Genomic DNA, 22,934 nt, shown 5'->3' with positions numbered 1-22,934 from the left:
AGATGATTCAGGGGTTGAGAAACTTGCCATACGAGGAAAGACTCAAACAGTTAAACTTGCATTCTCTAGAAAGGCGAAGGGTGCGTGGAGACATGATCGAGGTTTATAAATGGATGAAGGGCTTTAATAAGGGAGACATTCATAAGGTTTTGTTGGTAAGAGAACCGGGTAGGACACGAAGTAATGGGTTTAAACTGGATAAGTTCAGATTCAACAGGGACATAGGCAAAAATTGGTTTACTAACAGGGTGGTGGATGAGTGGAATGGGCTTAGCAGTCATGTGGTGAGTGCCAATACAATTGTCACATTCAAAAATAGACTAGATACATTCATGGACAGCGATATTAGGTGGGGTTAGATACACGGGAGCTTAGGGTCAAAGGAGCTGCCTAGTACAGGCCTACCGGCCTCTTGTAGACTCCTGAGTTCTTATGTTCTTATGATCCAGCGTGCAGAATGATCAAGCGGCCTCCCTTCCCAGTCGGCACCCTCACTCCTATAGCCTGTCCTGCATTTTCTTCGTGCACCCAACATTTGGAAACCGTGTAGTTTTGGTTAACCCACGACTCGTCCAAATATACGATGTTCTTCTCTGAGCTTAAGTGTTTCCCTATTTCTCTTAAAAACTTGCTTCGTGCATATTGCACATCATTATTTTCCAAGAGGAATTTTCGCCCATCAACCTTTGCATGGTGAAGTCCGATTTTCTTCAGAACTTTTCTCAGTGTTTCACGGCTGCCAGGATATGAGAGGTTGTTCTTCACTTCTTCATGAATTTTTTCGAGTGTGGGGATTTCTTTTCTTGCGTAGAACTGCAAAACTGTTATGTGCAGTACACCTCCATTGAAGTTATCAAAGAAGTCCATGATGTAACAAACTAGCTTGCAGGTAACATACCAAAGCTGTCGAGATTGATGTCTATGGCGGAATGAAGTGTGCTGTTGCCACATGTACCTTGTTGAGTCGGGACCGGAGCTTCGACACTCTAAGCAGACATTCTCTCGAAACCACGACGAGTGTTTTCCTTGTTCGGGACCGGCGCTTCGACACTCTAACCAGACATTCTCTCGTAATCACGACACGTGTTTTTCTTGTTCTTGTACCTTGTTGAGCCGGGACTCAACTACCTCTCTACCACCGCTATTACCCTCTATAGTCGGAGTCTAGACCATGCATCAACCATTTAGATGGCATACCAAAGTAGATTCATGACACGTAGACCGCAATATAAAGTGTAGATCACATACCAAAGTAGATTCATGACACGTAGACTGCAATATAAAGTGTAGATCACATACCAAAGTAGATTCATGACAAACCAAAGTAGCACCAATGGGTGTTTGTTTATATATCAGAAGAAGCAGTCAAGAAAAAACAAAAAAACAAAACACGTAGAGAAATTGCAAAACTACTCCTCCTTACTACCTGAACAAAGGACTTGTTTAATGGTTGACTAAGAAATTGTTTTTTGTTTTTTTCATATATCAGAAGCAGTAGAGGAAAATAAATAAAAAAATCGGGAAAAAAACGAAACTAATACTCCCAAAATGAAGTATTAATGAGTTCCAAAAGATTATGTTCAGGTGTCTTGATCCTCCCCCCGTGTAAGAAAGAGTACAAGTCATAGGAAGGTGGAAATTTAGACGAGACTTTGAAGATCAGTCACAATTTCATCTTCTCTTTAACAATATTTAGTGTGGCTTTCATGATATATAGGTCAGTCATATAATGCTGTTTGCTTTTATTAATGGTTGAGTGGTGAAGGAATGCATACACAATAATATAGGTCAGGGGTGCTCAACCCACTGTTTGAGGGCTGCATGTGGCCCTCAATAAAGTTTAATGCGGCCCTCGGCAAGTAACCAAAAAAATAACCTACTTATCCCTATCATAATACGTATAATATTAGTTCACATTTAATTTTAATGACATGTAGCAATATAAATTATATTCTGATTGATATTACTGAATATCTTATTATAAGTGAACTTTATGACGTTATAGTAGTATATTGATATCATTGCTATTCCTCATCTGGCAGCCTGAAAGCTGGCTAGCCTCACTGATTTTGTTGACGTGAGTCCCGTGTTGCCACTCCTTGGCATTTTTTACTAGATCTTGGCTTTTGAGCTGGGACCTTGGCGCCTTGGCTATTTTCCCTTGAAAACAGGCTAATCTAGGCTTTTTTTGGGGGGGAAACTCCCTCCTGCTTGTCTATTCCTTCGCTCATGTCCCTGCCCTCTCATCCCCCACTCATCCTCTCAATCAGTCCTGGTCTCTGGCTCCCTACCCTCTCCTACCCAACCGCTCCCTTCCGGGACGTCCCCACCGTTGACCAACCACACCTAGCCCTCTCCCTTACCCATCGTCTTCCACGCCACCTCCCTGTACCCCTACCCAATTGGGTTCCCCACCCTCCCGGCACACAGCAGCCGCTCACGTTTCCCTCTCCCTGCCCAAAGGCTAAATGGTGTCGCTCGTATATAGGTCTTCACTTTATTGTACTTTATAATTGCCCATTTCCCATGACCTGCAATTTATGTGAAAAGTGTTTTGATTACGACTCTTTCCGGAAGGTTACAATATATACACAACATAATCAGTATTATTAGTCTGCAGAATACGTATATTAATTACTATGCATATTCACATTGCAGGAAATATGAGGCCCTTATCACACATTGCCCATCTAATGTGGCCCTGCCACCCAATAATGTTGAGCACCACTGATATAAGTCATCACTTTTTCCTATTTTGGCAATATTTCAATGAGGCGTTAAGCTTATTATAATATTAGTTACATCATACTCTCACTTTCTTTAGTTCAGGAGAGTAAAAGTTCGATGGGTCACTGATTAACTATTCCAAACACAACACTATCGATTAACATCATTTCTAACTTTTCTCTAGGTAATATTTGGGGCTTAAAACATACGAGTGTCAGTAAGTCTTATATATGTTAAACTTTTCCTTGCCTAAGATCGTGAACAAATGTAATAGTGTGTGGCTGCTACGCTAACACTCCCAAGCTAAGATATACAGATTCAGTTGTATATGTATTTAACTAACTCACATTCTCTACCTGTCTTTCGCCTCTCAGTGTACTCCATTCTGTCCTGGCAAATTATCTATGACTTGACTTTCATCTACTACTTTTTCTTCTTTCTTTTTTTTTTTTCCTTTCTCTCTCTGTTGCTTTCTCTCTGTCTTTGTCTCTTGTTTCCTCTCTCTATCTCCTTCTTTCCTCCTGTTCTTCTTTCTTTTCTTTATTTGTTCCTTCTTTTCTATCTCTTCGTCTTACCCAGCATCCTCGGTTATTCGTCTGTCATCATTTCTACACATAATACGACCTCCACAAGTCCACTTCTTACGCTCGATCTTAACATCTCCAACCTTATTCTGTCTCAAAACCCGTGACGCTCGCTCGCTTCCTTCCATTACCACTCCATCCCACGCAGCATCTTTGGTTGTCCGTCTGTCATCATTTCTACCCATGGAACGACCACCGTAAGTCATCTTTTTAGATTAATCTTAACATCGCCAGCCTTATTCTGTTCCCTAACCCATGATGCTTCCTTCCATCGTACCTCTCCATCTCACGCAGCATCTTTGGTTGTCCGTCTGTCATCATTTCTACCCATAACACGACGTGCCCAAGCCCACTCCTTAGTCTTAATCGTAATATATCCATCCTTATTCTGATCCCTAAACCATTAAGCTTCCTTCCAGATTACCACACCATCACACGCAGCATCTTTTCTCTCTCCTCTTTGACCACGTATCCGCCGTTTCTCTAGATCAAGACTAAACCGGGTGATACGACCCTGGCGCAGGAAGAAGAAGACGTCTCGTGTGACAAGTTTGGGAAGGAGAAGAAGAAAGCACATCAAAGCGGTCTCTGGTCTGGGTCCCCTGGCAGAAGAGGAAGGAGATATAGGGAAGGAAAGCTGCAGGAGAGAGTGAGTTATACGCCGTATCGCTGTTCCAGTAATATCCCCTGGTCGTGTTATATACCTAGGGTGAGGGTGTGCTGCTTGAAAACTTACGGGGAAAACAAAGGAGCGAGGGGTGATGGAGACCGGCGTGCAGGAATCCATCGCTTGAATTACTGAGTGAGTGTGTGAGTGCATGTGTGTGTGTGTGTGTGTGTGTGTGTGTGTGTGTGTGTGTGTGTGTGTGTGTGTGTGTGTGTGTGTGTGTGTGTGTGTGTGTGTTTGTGTGTCGGAATAAAGAAACGAAAGTCTTTGTACGGGAAATAAAGGAAGGAAGGAACAGGAGAAGAAGGAGGAGGAAGAGAAAGAGATGACGAGTCTTATGATGCTGAAACAGAAAGAGGAGGAAGAAGAACGAGATGAATAAGATGATAGAGAAAAATATAATAAAGGAAGACGAGAAGGAGAAAGAGGAAGAAGAAGGAGGAGGAGGTGACAAGTTATATGACGCTGAAGAGAGCGAAAGAAGAATAAGAAGAACAAGATGATAAAGAAGAAAACTATAATATCAACAGCAACAAGAGAAAGAGAGATGACGCGCCACCTGGAGGAGAACCATCTATTGTCTCCTCGCCAGCACGGGTTCAGGAGAGATCGCTCGGCATCAGACCTCCTCTTCCTTCTCAGCAAGTCTTGGCATGACGCCCTGGACTCCGGTCGGCCCTCACTTGTTGTCGCCCTAGATATTACTGGGGCATTCGACTTTGTGTGGCAGAGGGGCCTCCTGGCCAAGCTCGAACAGGGCATCACAGGACAACTGCTGCAGCTATTTTCGAGCTACCTGCAAGGCCGGAGTCTGAGGGTAGTGGTGAACGGGTGCACGTCAGGCAGTTACCCAGTCACTGCCAGCGTTCCACAAGGATCAGTACCGGGCCCGATCCTTTGGAACGCATACTTCGACGAGCTGCTCCGTGGCCTACTAGTCGCCTCAGCCTACACTGACGACTGCACCGTCCCACAGCTACACCAGGGAGGAAACCTCGAACATGATCGAAGCCACCAACCGCCATCTTGGTGACATCATGGCCTGGGGACGACGTTGGCAAGTCAAGTTTGCTGCCGAGAAGACCCAGGCCATGGTCATATCGCGTTCGGAGGAGGACGCCAGACTCCTGCAGGGACGGCTGAAGTTTGGGGACGACACCCTGGTCATCAAGGACTCCATCAACATCTTGGGGGTGGAGGTCGACTCCAGACTCAGTTTCGATCGCCACCTGGAGTGTGTGGCGCGCGGAGCCTCCCTGAGGGTGACACTCCTGCGTCGCGTTCGGCACCTGCTCGACGCAGACTACCTCCTGAGGCTGTACAAAGCCCAGGTAAGGTCCGTCATGGAATACTCCCCTCTCTCCTGGATGAGCAGTGCCCAATGTTACCTCTCGCTGCTGGGCAGAGTGCAGAGGAGGGCAGAGCGACTCATCCGCGATGCCAGCAGCCCTCAGCAGGAGCGACCACATGGACACCAGTGGCGGCACCGGCAGATCATCACCAGCAGGACGCCCCCCGCTGTATGCTCGACAGCCTCGGGCACCGGAGAAGGGTCGGTGCCATCACAGTCCTGCACAAGGCCCAGGTCCAACATACACCTCACCTGGCGGCACTACGGGTCCCTTGGAGGAGAAACCAGCACACCACGAGAGCGGCGGTGGCTAACGAACTCCTCCTTGAAATCCCGAGAAGCCGCAGAGCCAGGTGCAATGAACACCCAATAGGTGAAGGTGGCGGCTCATGCCTGGTGTCGCACCTACCCGCCCTAGTCACATCCGCCTGAGTACAAGCACACCACAACATTAGTGGCAATGCTTTAAGATAGGCGACCTCAAGACAGAGGTCGTCTTTAGCATGGAGACAATTTCCCCGCCCCTTCTATCTTATCATATATCTTGATGTTTAAATAAAGAGAGAGAGAGAGAGAAACGTGAGAATAGCATGTGAAGTTGGACGAAAGCTAATCTTGGGAACGAAGAGGAGGAGGAGGAGAAGAGGAAGAGGAGGAGGAGGAGGAGGAGGAGGGAGACGAGTGTGAAGGTGAAAAGAAGTGAAGGAAAGGGGTGGAGGAGATACTAGGAAAAATGAAAATGAGAGGAAGAAGAAGAAGAGGAAGAAGAAAAGATGAAGCAGTAGAGAAAGATGATTAATTATTTTGAGGTAGAAAGAAGAGTGAAGAAGATTGTAAGAGAGGAGAAAGTGAAGAGAAAAGAGGAGGAAAAAGAATGAAATAGAAGAAGCAAAAAAAAAAAGGCAGATGTTAAGATTGATAAAAAGATGAAAAGTGCAGCAAAAAGAGGAAGAGGAAAAGATAAAGGAGAAAATATAGTGGCTTTGAGGTAGAAAGACGATTGATAAAGATGAGAAAAGAGGAAAATGGGAAGAGAAAAGAGGAAGATAAATAAATGAAGTAGAACATGTGGAAAAAAATGCAGATGTTAATATTGATAAAAAGAGGAAAAGCGAAGGAAAAAAGAGAAAGAGGAAAAGATAGAAGATAAAATATAGATGTTTTGAGATAAAAAGAACAGGATAGTGCGAAGGAACAGAGGAAAATGTGAAGGAAAAAAAGAGGAAAAAGAAAAGTCGATGTAAAAGAGATAGATAGATATTTTGAGGTGAAAAGAAGAGAGTGATAAAGTTAGAAAGAGGGAAAACACGAGAAAATGAAGAAGAAGAAGAGAGAGAGAGAGAGAGAGAGAGAGAGGAAGAAGAAGGGGGAGAAGAGGAAAATACACACACTAAAGGAAAGGAAGACGTGTGAAGGAAGGGACGGAATATTGGTCGGTGTGTAGGGGACGAGGAGGAGGAGGAGGAGGAGGTCACCCTTAAAATGAAGGAGAAAGGATAACAGGGACACCAAAAACAGATGTAGGAGGTTAGGTTAGGCTACGTTAGGCTGGGTAAGGTAAGGTTAGATAAGATTAGATAAGGTTAGGAAAGGTTAGGTTAGCTAAGGTTAGGTTAACTTAGGTAAGGTAAGATTAGGTAAGGGGAGGTATGGATTGGTTAGGCTAGGTAAGGTTAGGTAAGGTAAGGAAGAGTCAGGTTAGATTGGGTTAAGCTAGGTTAGGTCAGGTAATGTTAGGTTAGGTAAGGTACGGTAAAGTTAGATAAATAAAAGAAGAGGGAGGGATAGGAGGAATGGAGGTAAGAGAACAATGAAAGAACGGAAGAAGGAATATGGGAGAGAACTTTACGTGCAGGGTCTTTAGAAGCTAACAAAGGGAGGGAGGGAAGGAGGGGAAGGGGAGGTGATGCTGGCTTGTAGGTTGGTTGGTCGAATGGCTGGTGATCGATGGGCGTGTGTGTGTGTGTGTGTGTGTGTGTGTGTGTGTGTGTGTGTGTGTGTGTGTGTGTGTGTGTGTGTGTGTGTGTGTGACGAACTTTTAAACTCTCAAAATACAAAAACTCCCAAAACGATATCTAGAAGTGCATGAATTCAACCATCCGTATGTATGTATATGTATGTATGTATGTATGTACGTATGTATGAGAGCCAGGTAGAAAATAATAAAATAATCTCCCAAAACGGTCTAAAATATGAAAATATCCACTTGTAAGTATATATATATATATATATATATATATATATATATATATATATATATATATATATATATATATATATATATATATATATATATATATATATATATATATATATATATATATATATATATATATATATATATATATATATATATATATATATATATATATATATATATATATATATATATATATATATATATATATATATATATATATATATATATATATATATATATATATATATAGTAGTATATATATATATACCCCCAAAAAGCTAAAGGTAAAATCAACAACATACGTCAGACCTAAAGTGCCCCGTTAAAATCGATGAATCTTGTTTCTTTCACGATCATCATCATTTGTACATAACACCTCCTACCTTGCTCTTTAGTTCTCTCTCTCTCTCTCTCTCTCTCTCTCTCTCTCTCTCTCTCTCTCTCTCTCTCTCTCTCTCTCTCTCTCTCTCTCTCTCTCTCTCTCTCTCTCTCTCTCTCTCTCTCTCTCTCTCTCTCTCTCTCTCTCTCTCTGGTCTTCTTCTCTTCCTCCCCGCTTCTCCTCTTCCTCCCTTCCCTTTCTCTCTCCCTTCCTGCCCCATACTTACCTTCCCTTTCCCTTCGCTTTCCGTCACCCTCTCCCTTCCTCTCCCTTCCCCTCCCTGTCTTAGCCTCATCCCCTTCCTCCCTTCATTTACTTTCCTCTCCCCTTTCGCTTTCCTTCACCCTCTCCCCTTTCTCTCCCTCACCACAGACTCATCCCCTTAGCTAATTTTCGCCCCATAGTACAATCCCTCTTTCTCCCTCTCCCCTCTCCTCTCTTTCCTTCTCTTTCTCTCTCTCCCTCTCTCTCTTTCTTCCCTTCGTCTGTACTCTATGGAATCTAATATCTAGTTTTTTTGTCTTTCTTTGTCTCTTGAGGATTTGCACAAAATTTCAGCTTGGTCGGATAGATGGGAGATGCCCTTTAACGTAAGCAAGTGCCAGGTTCTTCAAGTTGGAACGAGGAATAAGAAGTTCGATTACGAAATGCTCGGCGTTAAACTCAACAGCGTTCAATGCGTCAAGGACTTGGGGATCAAAATCGCGTCAAACCTCAAATTCTCACAGCAATGCATCGATGCAGCAAATAAAGCGAACAGAATGTTGGGCTTCATTAAAATAAACTTTTTATTCAAGAATAAAGATGTAATACTCCCGCTCTACAATAGTTTAGTCAGACCCCACTTGGAATATGCGGTACAGTTTTGGTCTCCCCACCATGCAAAGGATATTGCTAAATTAGAAGGTGTTCAGCGTCGGGCAACGAAAATGATCCCTTCCTTGCGCAACAAATCCTACGAAGAAAGGCTTTCTACCCTTAATATGTTCTCTCTTGAGAAACGTCGCCTCCGAGGAAAACTGATCGAATTTCTTAAAATACTTAATGGTTTCACGAATGTAGACAGATCAACATTGTTTATGATCGATGACACTTTGCGCAAGAGGAACAATGGCGTAAAACTCAAATGTAGACAAGTAAATTCAGACTGCACCAAATTTTTCTTCACCAACGTTGTAGTGCGAGAATGGAATAAGCTTCCACCGTCAGTGGTCCAATGTAACACGATTGACTCCTTCAAAAATAAGCTCGACCGTCACTTCCTTCAACTTAATATCAACTAGAGTAGAAATGCAACGTTTAGGAGCCTTCTGATTAATGTAAAATTACTTAGGTTTAAGGACAGACCACCTAGTCTGGACCATGGGGTCTGTGTGGTCTGATTTTCTATGTAAATCTATCTATGTAAATCTCTCTCTCTCTCTCTCTCTCTCTCTCTCTCTCTCTCTCTCTCTCTCTCTCTCTCTCTCTCTCTCTCTCTCTCTCTCTCTCTCTCTCTCTCTCTCTCTCTCTCTATATATATATATATATATATATATATATATATATATATATATATATATATATATATATATATCATTCTCGTTTGCTTATTTCTCCTTCTCTCCTTTTTCATTCACCTCCTTATTTAATGCACATAGGTGAAAAAAAATCCGAACTTAAAATATCAGATTCAAGGACATGAGCTCAGCGAATTAAAACACGAAAAAGATCTTGGTGTCATTATCAGTAACACTCTTAAAATGAGTGATCAATGTTCTGCAGCGAGTAAAAAAGCCAATATGATGTTGGGATTAATCTAAAAAAACTTTGATTATAATTCACCCGAACTTATGAAGAGATTATATTTAGCATTAGTAAGAACACACCTAGAACACGCCGTTCAGTTCTGGTCACCGAACTATATCGAAGATCAAGTTTTGCTAGAAAAGATACAGCGACGAGCAACCAAACAAATTCCTGTGCTCCGAAACTTGCCATATGACGAGCGTTTAAAGCGTTTAGATATGTTTTCCCTAAAAAAGCGAAGGATAAGAGGGGACTTAATTGAAGTGTTCAAAATCCTTAATGGATTCGACAACATTAACCCAGATAGTATATTTCAGAGAGACACCAACACAAGAACACGCAGCAACGGTATGCAGTTAAAAGGAAATCGATGTAACACATTGGTGCACAAAAGTTATTTTCAATAACAGAGTCGTCGATTATTGGAATAGACTCCCACCGTCAGTAGTTAGCGCACAGAGTATCAATAGCTTTAAGTCTTCTTTGGATAAGTACTTCATGGATATAAGATTATACTGACCCTTTTCGCATGTTTTTAGACAGATTGCAGCACGACCTCAACCTATATTCATATAATTCTCCCCCACAACCTAGATTGCAAGTAGCGAAAGTCAAAAATAGAGTAAAGCAACAGTTAATGTCCGCATGGCAGGTGGAGTGAGGTGTGGGTGCAGTAAGGTGACAGGTTACTGGTGCGTGCCTAGTACCGCCGGTAAAACGAGGATCAAGCCTCCACCTGTGCCCCTGAAACTACACCTCACCCATCGTGGGTCTTAGTGGGGATTCTGGGGCTGCCCTGTAGGCCACTCGTCCTCTTCCAGTCTCCCTGTATTTCTATGTTCTTAGGTTCTTATATAATGAAGTCATTTTCCCCCACAGCTTAGGTTACCAGTAGTGTAAGTTAAGGGTAGTAATTTCCTCTTATTTCTCTCTTTACTGTAAAATTTCCATGTCCCTTTCTTCCTTAAAGGTACATGGTGTTCTCTTCTAACTATTTCCTGCCGGCACGTTGCCGGAGGGAGAGGTGGGTGGGGAGGAGCCTTCATCTTTTATGTCCTATCCTACCACACGTAGATTACTAGTAGTAGCGGTAGTAAACAGACACCCTCGCCATAGACCGATAGGTCTTCTGGTGTCTGTTCTTTCTATGTATTCCTATGTATTCCTCCTCCTCCTCCTTCTCCTCTTCCCAATCCTCTTATTCCTTCTCTTTCTCTTTATTTACTCCCCCCACGGCCCTTTTTTTCCTTCCTCCTAATCTTATTTCTTCTCTTCTTATCCTCCTCCTCCTCCTCCTCCTCCTTACTAGGGCTAATACACTACGCTAAAGGCATCTCTCTCTCTCTCTCTCTCTCTCTCTCTCTCTCTCTCTCTCTCTCTCTCTCTCTCTCTCTCTCTCTCTCTCTCTCTCTCTCTCTCTCTCTCTCTCTCTCTCTCATCATCCACCTTATACAACTGACTCATGACTCATCCCTTTCCTCCTCCCCCTCTCCATTCCTTCCTCCCTTCACTGACTCAAATTCTCCCAAAGTCTATATTTCAATGACTCACAAATATGCATGCATTCTCCTTTAGTCTACGGGGTTAAGTCATCACTTCAAGCATGCAGAGAGGTGAGTCACACGAGGTCCCTCCTGAGTCGGCTTGTGTATGCAGGGAAGGTGTGTCACACAAGTCTTTCTGAGTCATATAATGCTTGCAGAGAAGAGGTGAGTCACGCTATATTCCTTTTGAGTCATCTTATTTTCGGAGAGAGGAGATGAGTCATGGTAAAGCCTTCCTGAGTGAAAAAGAAGTAGAAAGATAAATGAGAAGGTGGACGGAGGAACGAGAAGAGGAAGAGGAGGAGGAGGAGGAGGAGGAGAGAAAAGAAGAAAGACAATATGAAAAAAGTAGAAAGATAAATGAGAAGGTGGACGGAGGAACGAGAAGAGGAAGAGGAGGAGGAGGAGGAGAGAAAAGAAGAGACAATATGAAAAAGTAGAAAGATAAATGAGAAGGTGGACGGAGAAGCGAGAAGAGGAAGAGGAGGAGGAGGAGGAGGAGGAGGAGAAGAAGAAAGACAATATGAAAAGAAGTAGAAAAATAAATGAGAAGGTGGACGGAGGAAGGGGATGATGATGATGATGATGATGATGAGGAGGAGGAGGAAGACAGAATAAGGAAGACTGTGATGAATGAGAAATAGAAAGATGAGAATGAAAAGGAGGAGGAGAAGGAACGCCGAAATAACGAAACAGTCCACGACAATCCCAGCAACGTCAACGAGAGGCTTTTCAAACAGGCTGATTAGCCTGTATAGCAAGAAGACTCCTTGTGCCGTGCTGATGTCGCTAATAGGCTGCGTCATGGACCATCAGGGGCAGCAGCCCTCCTGAGAGCACGCGAGTAATGGCCTCAAATCTATAAATAGCCGGCGCCGCGTCATTCAAAAGCGTTCCCACGGACCCTCGCGTACCCCGGTTTAAAGTCCACCCGCGCCGCATTCCTCGCATTCCTCAGTGACGGGCTGCCTGGACACACCAGTGACCGTACACACACACACACACACCGCGCTGCCCGCCGCACCGCTCAGAGGCACACATTCATCCCTCCGCACTGCGACCTTGAGATGCTCCACACGCCCATATAGCACGCGTAATTCCCATAGAAAATGAAAGTATTGAAGGACAGACTTTGGAATGTGGTGGAGGTGTGTGTGTGTGTGTGTGTGTGTGTGTGTGTGTGTGTGTGTGTGTGTGTGTGTGTGTGTAAATCACCTCTTGGTCTGCTGCGGGTCTCTCTCGAGACCATAGCTGGGCACTATAACAGAAAACCTTATTCCCGATAACCGATAACTGATAATGAAAAACCTTATCGGTGATAACCGATATTCGTTAACTGGAGACACAAATATAGCCAATAACCGATAACCGATACCCGATATAAATCCACAATTCTGATACTAGCTAGCGATAAGTCCGATAGGTGAAAACGATACTATATTCATATTTCAAATAGAAAAACATAGATGAATTCAAATTTTCATTATCTGTATTTTAGAAAACTTACAAAACCCGAAAACCACACGTTGACACGTACCTATGGACGGTAATACTAGAAACGCCTGAGCCGGTGTTGTGTTATTTGGCGTCCCCACCGTCAACAAACACTGGTCTCTCGTGAACTGCGCATGCTCAGACCAGCAAGCGTAGACCTGTACAGTCTCACAAAGCTTTTTAACCGTAATTAAGAGTTGCTGGAAGGCTGAATCAGACATACAGTACCACTACCACCATCCCCGCTGTTTCTAGAACGACACTCTGTACGAGTTGTATTTATATGTACCGAGTGTCGTTCTAGAAACAGCGAGGATGGTGGTACTGTCTGATTCAGCCTTCCAGCAACTCTTAATGTGTTAAAAAGCTTTGTGAGACTGTACAGGGTTTCACTTACTGGTCTGAACATGCGCAGTTCACGAGAGACCAGTGTTTGTAAAGAGAAGCGCCAGCTTTTGACGATGGGACACCAAATAACACAACACCGGGTGCCTTCAATACCATGGCATGCTCACAAACGAATACGGAATATCAAATTTGAGGCAGTGAATAATCATTTTGGGGGCAAAGTTAAATGATTTTTCTCTTTGATATATTGACTTTTGAGTCTAATATAAAACATAGCTTAGTTTTTTTAATGTTGATGATCTAAGTATGAAATCTCTTCACACGAAGATATTTCATACCCCGAAGTTTTTTCATACAACACCGGGCGCCCGGCCACGCATGCGCAGTAGGGAGGAGACGTTTTTTTTTTCTGAGGCGGAAAAAAGTAGTGATTATCGCTAGTTTGGTTACAAAAGTAACGAAGATACCGATATATATTTAAATAAGTAGCGGATGGCCGATAACCCGATTTTGTTATCAGCGATAACTTATCGCGATAACGCCCAGCTATGCTCGAGACAGCCAGCCGTTTCCCTACGGAGGAGCACAGAGCTCGTAGTACCGATCTTTGGGTAGGGCTGAGACCACTCATACACAACACACCGCGACAATGAGGTCACAACTCCTTGCCTGACGTCGCGTACCTACTCACTGCTAGGTGAACAGGGGCTACACGTGAAAGAAGATTAACCCAATTTATCTTCACCCGGCTGGGGAATCGAACCCCGGTCCTTCTGGTTGTAAGGCCGACTTTCTATCAACTGAGCTACCGGGCCGTGTGTGTGTGTGTGTGTGTGTGTGTCATGCGTGCCTGCCTGCCGGCCACACGCTCCTGCTTAGAAATAAGAAAAAGAACAATGCGGGAGACACGAGTTCTCTTTTTCGATAATTAAAATCACCCGCGGCGCAGCGACACACAGGTCTGCCAGGTGCCACCGGGGATGTCAGAGACTTGACCGTGTAGTAACTACACGGTCAAGTCTCTGGTCAAGTCAAGTCAAGTCTGCAGGAGCCACCAACTACACTGTAGTTGGTGGCTCCTGCAGACGGACCCCAGTGCTCTAACGTGGGTGTTTTCAGGCGCTTTCGACTCTCACATCAATTATTCCCGAAGGCCGAGAGGGGGATCGTTACCTTTGCAAACACAACAGCAACTTCGGAACTGTTTAATCGTCTTCATTGAGAGCCATGCATTGTGGAGGGGGGGGAAGGTGACGGGAAGGGAGAGAGAGAGAGAGAGAGAGAGAGAGAGAGAGAGAGAGAGAGAGAGACCATTTTAACAGGTATAATGCTTATGTAATTATTTAATCAGTCGATATTATATCTACTCCCCTACTCTTCCCCCCCCAACACATACCGTATTGCGTGTGCATATGTATGTATCTATGAGTCTCTCTCTCTCTCTCTCTCTCTCTCTCTCTCTCTCTCTCTCTCTCTCTCTCTCTCTCTCTCTCTCGCTCTTCTCTCTCTCTCTCTCTCTCTCTCTCTCTCTCTCTCACACACACACACACACACTTATTCTCTCTTATTCACGCGCGTCCCTCTGCCCTACGAAAAAGAAAAAGAAAAGCAAATAAATAGATAAACACTACTCACTTGCTCTCTCCTCCTTACCAAGATTGCGCTAAAGAAATGCTCGACTTGCACAGGAAAATTCTCTGCTCATTTCTTCTCAGGACGATCGACCGTCTGCAAGATCTGCCTGTTGACACAGCAGATGGAAACGAGACTCCATCAACAGGACGAAAGGCTTACCGCTGGCGAGAAGATCACCGAACTAACAAGTACTGTTGAAACCTTGCAGGAGTTTATCCAGGCCAACATCGTCGCCCCTGCTGCAAGTGATGCCTCATGACCCTCCGCACCTGCTGTCGATGCCCAGCCACCTTCCGAAGAAGACATGTCACAGGGGACCGGTAGAGCTGACGCCGAAGGCTTCACCCCGTGAGAGGAGGAGCCAGACCCGCCCCTAGAGCCATTTATTCTACTCATTGCTACAACAGATTTGCCATACTGGAGGAGGACGAGGAACAGAGCACCTTCTTGGTCGGTGATTCTATGATTCGCCACCAGGTGGTTGAATTTGGTGGCAGAGTCCCCCGTCGTAGGCGTAACTACTGTTATCTTGGAGCTGGTGTTGACGACATCACAGCTGCCCTGGACGAGGTCTCTGCTGAGGCCTCTAATGACTCACTCTTTGTTCTCCACACAGGTACAAACGACGTCACCACGACCCGGTCTGAGGAACTGCTGGACAAGTACCGTAGGCTCTTCCAGCAATATAAGTCTAAATCCCCAAATATTTTAATTTCGGGAATTCTACCACGGACGTGGGATAAGAGCGACTTCTACAGTAATAGAGCAGGAGCCCAGAGGGTTGGGGGTAGCCGGAATACTAACCAATTTTCCTTCCTGCCAGTGTTCCATACGTGCATTGTTGCATATGAAACTGGACGACTGGCATGATATCTGTGGTGGGTGTGGCTTCAGCAGCCATTTAAATTCGACACCTCAGCTACCCTAGGTTAGCTTTTTGACCTAACCACTTTTAAGTACCTAGAATGTATGAGTTGTGGGTGGAGTTGTTCCAAAAAATTGATGACAGCAATTTTTGGTGGTGGGATGGACCTGCCAGTCCCAATTATGTAAGCCACTCCAGCTACCCTAGGTCAGCCTGAGAGCTAACTTCTCAGAACCTTTGCCAAAATGTTTGTGAGGATCCCAGGAGTCATAAATGGCCAATGACAGCAGTTTCCAATGGTGGGGTACCCCCGCCAGCCCCGCCCAAAGTGCCATGCCCCCAAAGTTACCCTAGGTCAGCCTGAGAGCTAACTTCTCAGAACCTTTGCCAAAATGTTTGTGAGGGCCCCAGGAGTCATAAATGGCCAATGACAGCAGTTTCCAATGGTGGGGTACCCCCGCCAGCCCCCCCCCCCCCCCAAAGTGCCACGCCCCCAAAGCTAACCTAGGTCAACATGTGAGCTTACTTCTCAGAACCTTCAAAAATGTGTTTTAGAGCCTGTAAAATTGCTGTTATTGGAAACAAAGTGATAAAGATAATGATTTTTACTACTACATATAATATCGTTTTATTATTTTTTCTAAAATGTTTGTCTACATTTAATTGGTTGCAACATACATGTACAACACTCTAATTGAACTTCAAGATCTGCGACAAAATCTGAAATGAAAATAGTGTAGAGCAAGATGCTTCAAAAACTTGAGAATTATAAGAAACAGTGTCCGTGATATTATCCTCTACCAGTAATGCAATCAACTTCAGTCGATCCACATATAGTCTTTGATTTCACATCCCTTGGACATTGTAAAAGCTAGTCACGTCATGGAAATGAATCTATCAATCAATGAAAACATGCACAGTCAAATTTATATTTCACTATCGTCATCAGAGTCTGTATCTTCACTCCAAGCTTCTATATCAGTTTTCTCGTCGGAGCCCATCAGGTCAGATTCCTCATCTGCAGCAATTTCCTGACTGTCGATTTCCTCACTGTGTAGTGAACGTGGCATTTCTTCACCTCAGAACCAAAGTGGCTCTAGGAGGTTATCTCTAAGGCACCATCCGTAATCACTGGGTGATTCGTTACACATAGGAGCAGGCGAATCAGCATTGCACCACAGAGCAGCAACATAGTTTGATCTTCGAATCTTCTCTTTTAATGCCTTGTATGAAGGTGGTAGGAGAGCACAGTCCAGCTTCTTGACATGCGAGAGTTGCTTCTCCTGAAAAGATGGGAAGGATGTTGAAAATTTTCTAAGTGATTACGATATAAAGTGTTAGACCCATTCTCCCTCCATTTCTCTGGCTACAAGATTACCTTCTCAACCTTTCCAGTCATATCGATCAGTCTCAGGTATCGGGCTTCATTGACGTCTTCAGTCTTGTCTTGACCATACATTTGGCAGGTAAATGCAGATATTGCCTCAGTGTCTAGGTTACCAATTTTCCCAAGGCCAACGAATGCTTCTATGAATCTGCCTGTTGTGTCCTTCTCTAAGATCTGGAGCGGTTTAACCTTGCCTTTTCTGAAATAGAAGTTGAAATCAAAGTCTTAGTTGATAGAGTAATGTATTTATAGCATTGACATTGAATAGAAAGGAACCTAGGAAAGTTTCTTCCTAGGCCCTATATCATTGCACCTCTCGCTATTGCAAGTTTTGAACGCAGAGGTCTCACAAACCCACCTGTAGAAAGCAGAGGTAAAGTCACATCCAGTGAATGCATGGAACCCCGGTAGCGCTTCTGGTAGACCTGTCTTCATGTCTTCTAGACCATCGGTGATGTTGCGGACGTTGATGTACCTACGGCTGTTCCCCATGCCACACTCCATAATGACAGTCTTGGCTGCACGAACCTCTGGACGTTGTCTCGCCAGCATCCCGATCAAGATCACCAGAACATCTGTATCAGAGGCTCTCACACAGATGTGGCTCGCTGAAGTGTTGGCAACGTGGAAGGATATGAGGGTATCAGCCTCCTCATGGTTTCCCTGATATTCCGCAGGTCTTGTAACGGTGATGTGGTGGCTTTCCTTGTCTGGTACGAAGCTCAAGCAATCTCCACCAAAGGATGCAATGACAGTTTTACCTTCCAGAATGTGCCAGTAATGTTCCTTCCCCCATTCCTGCAGTAGAAATCTCCCCAACTGATCTTTGAACATCCCATTTGCCAGTAACTTTTTTCCACTTTGCCTGATGGTCTGCTCTGGTCCGGTTATGTTGTAAGCCGAGTCAACTGCTTCTCGAAGTTTTCTTTCGCTTCCTTTGATCGAATCTTCTAGGTACTTATCAAGGCAGATGTGAACCTCTTTTCCCTTTGAGGCACAGATGACCGACAATATCGTCCGCGCAATTGATGCATAGGATGCTCCAATGGAGGTCTGCGATAGGATGGAGTGCAGGAGAAGTCCTCCATCATACACGTGTGTGTAGAGCTCAGGGTGGTCGAGTTCATTGATGGTTTCCATCTGTACAGCTTCCAGATGATGCAGGAGAGAAGATTTGTCGGTCTTGACCAGGGAACCATCGCAGTGGGCAAACGCTAGAGCAGGGCTACTCAACTGGCGGCCCGCGGTCCGAATCCGGACCTTATGAGTGTTGTAACTGGACCCCAAGTTCCAGCAGTAGAAAAATATAACTGATTTACATGGTCCTGGTAGTGATAGATTCTTGCAAGTATATTTCCTTGCCTGACTGTAGGCCCTACAATCAGTCAAGGAAATACACTTGCAAGAATCCATCGCTAGGACTTTCATAATGTAAAATTATATTTTGCTACTCCTGGAGCTGGGGCCCAGCTACAATATTTAATCGGATCTCTGCATACATTTGTACTGGTCTAACTGGACCTTTGCTCATAATGGTTGAGTAGCCCTGCGCTAGAGGGTATTTGATTATTGGGTATTTTAAGATGTGTCTGAGGTCCACGGCGGAGTCTTGAGAGGCGACAACGATCATTTTGACAAATGCATCCCTGAGGTTCTCGGCATTGGTCTGTGCCCTCTTTGATGCACTTGCCAACGGCCCCTTTTTCGTGTTCTCTGCGGCGAAGTTAGCGACTTTGACTTTCTTTATGGGTTGGGTGAAGCGTTTCCTGTTTTCGTCCCATTCTTCTTCGAACTTCTCTCTAGCTTCTTGGCCTCTTCGTATCGTCGAAAGAAGATAACTTTGTGTTGCTGCGTTTGCTGCACGTCCAGTGGCAATGTTCACTAAAGTTGATGGGGCCTCATCGCTGAAGGGGTTGCAGAAGGTGTCGATTGTCTTTCCAAGAGCTTTCATTTGGATATTGTCCTTATTGATTTGTGATGGATGACATTGTGCTGCAGTGCCGTTTTCCTGCTCTATCCCGACCAATGATTTCAGCTCCGAAACCGCAAGAGCCCTCTGTGTCATTGTCAACGCCCATCGGCGCAAGGCTTGGTCCGAGTTCCGGAATGCAACAATTCCTCTTGCGCTTGAACTGGCATCCTTGTTGACAGTTTGTTCAAGAGAGAGATCAACAGCCGACCTGCTAAAATTCCTCGTTGTTCTTCGGATTGAGAAGGCACCCTTTTCTAAGATGGTCATTACAGCAGGGTTGGCGGTCTCCAACTTCTGCAGAAAGAGCATCCCCCATCGTGAGTAGTTTGGCCTGTTGAGCGCAAAGAAGACCTCGACAATCTTTGGGAAGATGCTGATGTATGACCGCACATCATTGGTCTTGACGCAGCGTTGTAGTTCCCGATGGAGGCGATTCACCAGGTAGATATAAATTCCCCAAAACTGTGCCATGGCGCCCTCTTCACCGCTCATCACAGAGTGGAAGTATTCCTCATATTTGTTAAGGTGCTCCACCACGACTTCATTATTGAGATAACCTCTCACTTCTTCTGGATCTTCAGGAGTCGATGTCATTACTTGGTGGTAGTTGTCAGCATCTTCTTGTGGAATGGTGTCTAGGAATCGTTGATACAGCTTCAGTTCCAGGACAGTGACCAGCATATCATGCACCCGGGTACACCTATTATAAAATTTCCCTTTGATGAAGCCTTGCACGGAACCTTCTGCCAGTACATCTGCCTCCGACAAGACGAACTCGATTCCACTGTCGCTGATCAGGGTACCAAGGGCTCCGTAGAAAGCTAATTCTACATGGAAGTTTCCAAGAAGTATGAAGAGTTCGTCGAATAGAGGGCGTTCCACTTCTTGAATCGCGTATGCCTTCTTCGCGACGGCGAGGTCGTATGTAACAACTGCATACTCCTGCCCAGCTTCCTTTGCCACGTTCAGGGTCCGGATCATTGTTTCTCGAACAACGTCATTATTAGTAGGGGAACTGGATATTGGGTCCATGTAGCAGATGGTGTGGACAGGCAGGGGATCTTTGACGAACTGGCTCATAAATCCTGCATGCATCGGTAAATTTTTAGAATCTTCTCGAATCATCCAGAACCAGTAGAGGTCAAGAAGCTGGAGGGTGGTCTTATCGTCTCGTTGGGTGGTAGTGGCATCTTTCTCCCTTGGAAATGTCACCTTGTTTAAGGAACGGTGAAATGCTGGAATTTCCCGCTCGTATCCCTGGAAACTCCTTCGATTCCGTCCCTCCCTGAATTCTGAGGCCGAAGCACTTGACTGCTGGGGGTGTTCTGGCACGTTCTGGTAGGTATGCCCGACGGTTGCATGGAATGTATCTTTTCCGTCCAAGGTTTCTATATTGGCATCATTATTGTCCCAGACTGATGCTGTTCCTAAATCAGGGGCAAGTTTAATGCCATCTGGAACATCTCCATGTTCTTTCTGTACCGCATACGCAAACTCAGTTTCCAAGCATTTTGCTTCACTGTAGCTGATCGAATGGCCAGTCCTATTGAGGATTTCAAGTGATGTCTTGGAGCCTGTCATGGATGCTAATCCGAGACCAAGCGCCGTGTGCTTCCACGGCTTTATTGATCCTCGAGAGACATTGAAAACTGCGTCTGACGCCATTGAATTCGCTTTCCTCTTGGTCATCTCACTTAATGATCCGGCCTTTGGTGCAGATGAGCCCAACAACGTCTTGAAAAAGAGATCCAGTTGTTCTGGGATGTTGGCAGCAGATTCCTTCAGATTCTGGACATTTGCTGGATTGGGAGTCTTGGATTTTGGGAGTTGTAGGATCTGTTTACGGAGATGACGAGCGACCCACTTGATCTTCTCATTTTCTTCATGTTCTTCACTATGTAGGCCTGCAAACGCTTCCTCCTCAGTCAAAGCAGAGCTGTAGATGTAATTGCCTAGACGCGAATTTGCCAGCTTCACTGTGATGTCATCACCAAAGTGTTCCTTAAGCTTGCGTTGGAGAGATTGGGCTGAGTAGGAATTAATCCTTCCAGGGTCGCCACCAACTTCAATGAAATATGTTCGATAGATATCAAGTAGCAAGGAGACAAATACCGGTTGCCTATTCTCTAACACTTCGGTTTTTATGTACTGACGGAGTGAAGTGAATGCCTTCTTGTGATATGCAGATTCCTTTGGCTCTGACTCGGCTTTTACATCAGTCTCAACCAGGAACAGACTGTAGCATGTCTTGTGATAGACTGATTCCTTGGCAATGAGTGGCACCCCACTGCGGACCAATGCCTTGATTCTGTCGTTTTTTGAACGATTGGCCCTATCTGCTATTGAATTCGCCATATTCAGTGTAGCTATATTGAGTAATGTTTCTTCCTTGCCGCGTTTCTTCTTTCTTCTCTTCCCACAAAACAGGCATGATCCTGCTAGCATCCCCTTCTCATCGTACTTTGGGATACTACTGTCGCTTCTTGTTTCCATTCGTCGTTTCTTCATCGGAGGGGTGGCATCATTGCTGGGGGAGGCTGATGTACCAGGACATTCTGTTGAGGTGTCGCCTGGCCGTGGCCGCTTCACTGCCGTGTATGTCTTCCGACATGCTGGATGATACTGTAGGGTATCTGGTGCTGTCACACTCATAACTCTTCGTGTTACATCTGCATATTGGTCAGCATGCAGAGCCTGGCGTTGAGATGCGCATTTCTTCATTGTGGCCCATACAGTTTCGCTGTAAGTCTTGAGCTTGCTGTCCTCCTCAGTTGGCTTAAGACAGATGAAGCATCTTGAGGCAGGACTGTGGGTCTGCAACGACACAGTTGCAAGAAACATGAGCAAAAGTCTATGAGGTATTTAACCCCATATTATTTTGGACCAATTGGGCGAGTTGTGAGAGGATTTTTTTATATCTATTTTTAATTATTAAAAAGCGGGTATCGTTGAAAAGAAAGATAAAAGTGAACTAACCTGTGGAGATGTGGGTAGAGATGAAGATGGATGTGACCTCGAACTAGATGTCGGATTGATTTCTGTTTGGTCGGCTCTCTCCTCATTATCCAAGGCGGGAGTTGAGCTTTGCTCGTTGATATTGTCATTTTCATGCATATCGTTCCCGTTAGAATTATACAAATTGGCTTCACCCTCAACAGCATCCTTATTTGTTTCCATATCGCCAATACACCACCAACACACCTGAAACACATCCTTTCTAGAGAGGGGCAAGTTTGTATAAGGGACAGGTTTAAAGAGAAGGATTTAGCAAGAATTAGTGAGTCAAAGACAATTACTGCTAAAACGAGTAATACATGTAATACCTTTATAGCCTAAGGGTTACAAAGTATCCTGTTTCTGGATGTACTTGTGACACCTTTGCATGGGCAGTTCATACCATGTTTTGGGAGTTATGTAGCCTAGCTCGCGTGGACCTAGGTTAGCATGGGGTGCGTGGCACTTTGGGGGGCTGGCGGGGTTCCCACCATTGGAAACTGCTGTCATTGGCCATTTATGACTCCTGGGGCCCTCACAAACATTTTGGCAAAGGTTCTGAGAAGTTAGCTCTCAGGCTGACCTAGGGTAACTTTGGGGGCATGGCACTTTGGGCGGGGCTGGCGGGGGTACCCCACCATTGGAAACTGCTGTCATTGGCCATTTATGACTCCTGGGATCCTCACAAACATTTTGGCAAAGGTTCTGAGAAGTTAGCTCTCAGGCTGACCTAGGGTAGCTGGAGTGGCTTACATAATTGGGACTGGCAGGTCCATCCCACCACCAAAAATTGCTGTCATCAATTTTTTGGAACAACTCCACCCACAACTCATACATTCTAGGTACTTAAAAGTGGTTAGGTCAAAAGCTAACCTAGGGTAGCTGAGGTGTCGAATTTAAATGGCTGCTGAAGCCACACCCACCACAGATATCATGCCAGTCGTCCAGTTTCATATGCAACAATGCACGTATGGAACACTGGCAGGAAGGAAAATTGGT

At 44.8% G+C, this 22,934-nt stretch overlaps 1 protein-coding gene across 1 annotated transcript; it reads right to left on the bottom strand.

Annotated features, from left to right (window-relative positions):
- Positions 1–17,559: 17,559 nt before the first annotated feature.
- Positions 17,560–22,309, bottom strand: LOC126991592 (uncharacterized). The gene is made up of 3 exons (XM_050850300.1): positions 21,918–22,309; positions 19,539–21,755; positions 17,560–17,577 (listed from the first exon to the last, which is right to left on the bottom strand). Exons 1-3 carry the CDS (start codon positions 22,116–22,118, stop codon positions 17,560–17,562), a joined length of 2,436 nt encoding a protein of 811 aa, XP_050706257.1. The 5' UTR covers positions 22,119–22,309.
- Positions 22,310–22,934: the final 625 nt, after the last annotated feature.

The sequence above is a fragment of the Eriocheir sinensis genome, unplaced genomic scaffold, assembly GCF_024679095.1.
Source record: "Eriocheir sinensis breed Jianghai 21 unplaced genomic scaffold, ASM2467909v1 Scaffold303, whole genome shotgun sequence".
Taxonomy (NCBI): Eukaryota; Metazoa; Arthropoda; class Malacostraca; order Decapoda; family Varunidae; genus Eriocheir; species Eriocheir sinensis.
The sequence above is the reverse complement of the archived record's forward strand: the minus strand, read 5'-3'. Positions and strand labels throughout refer to the sequence as shown.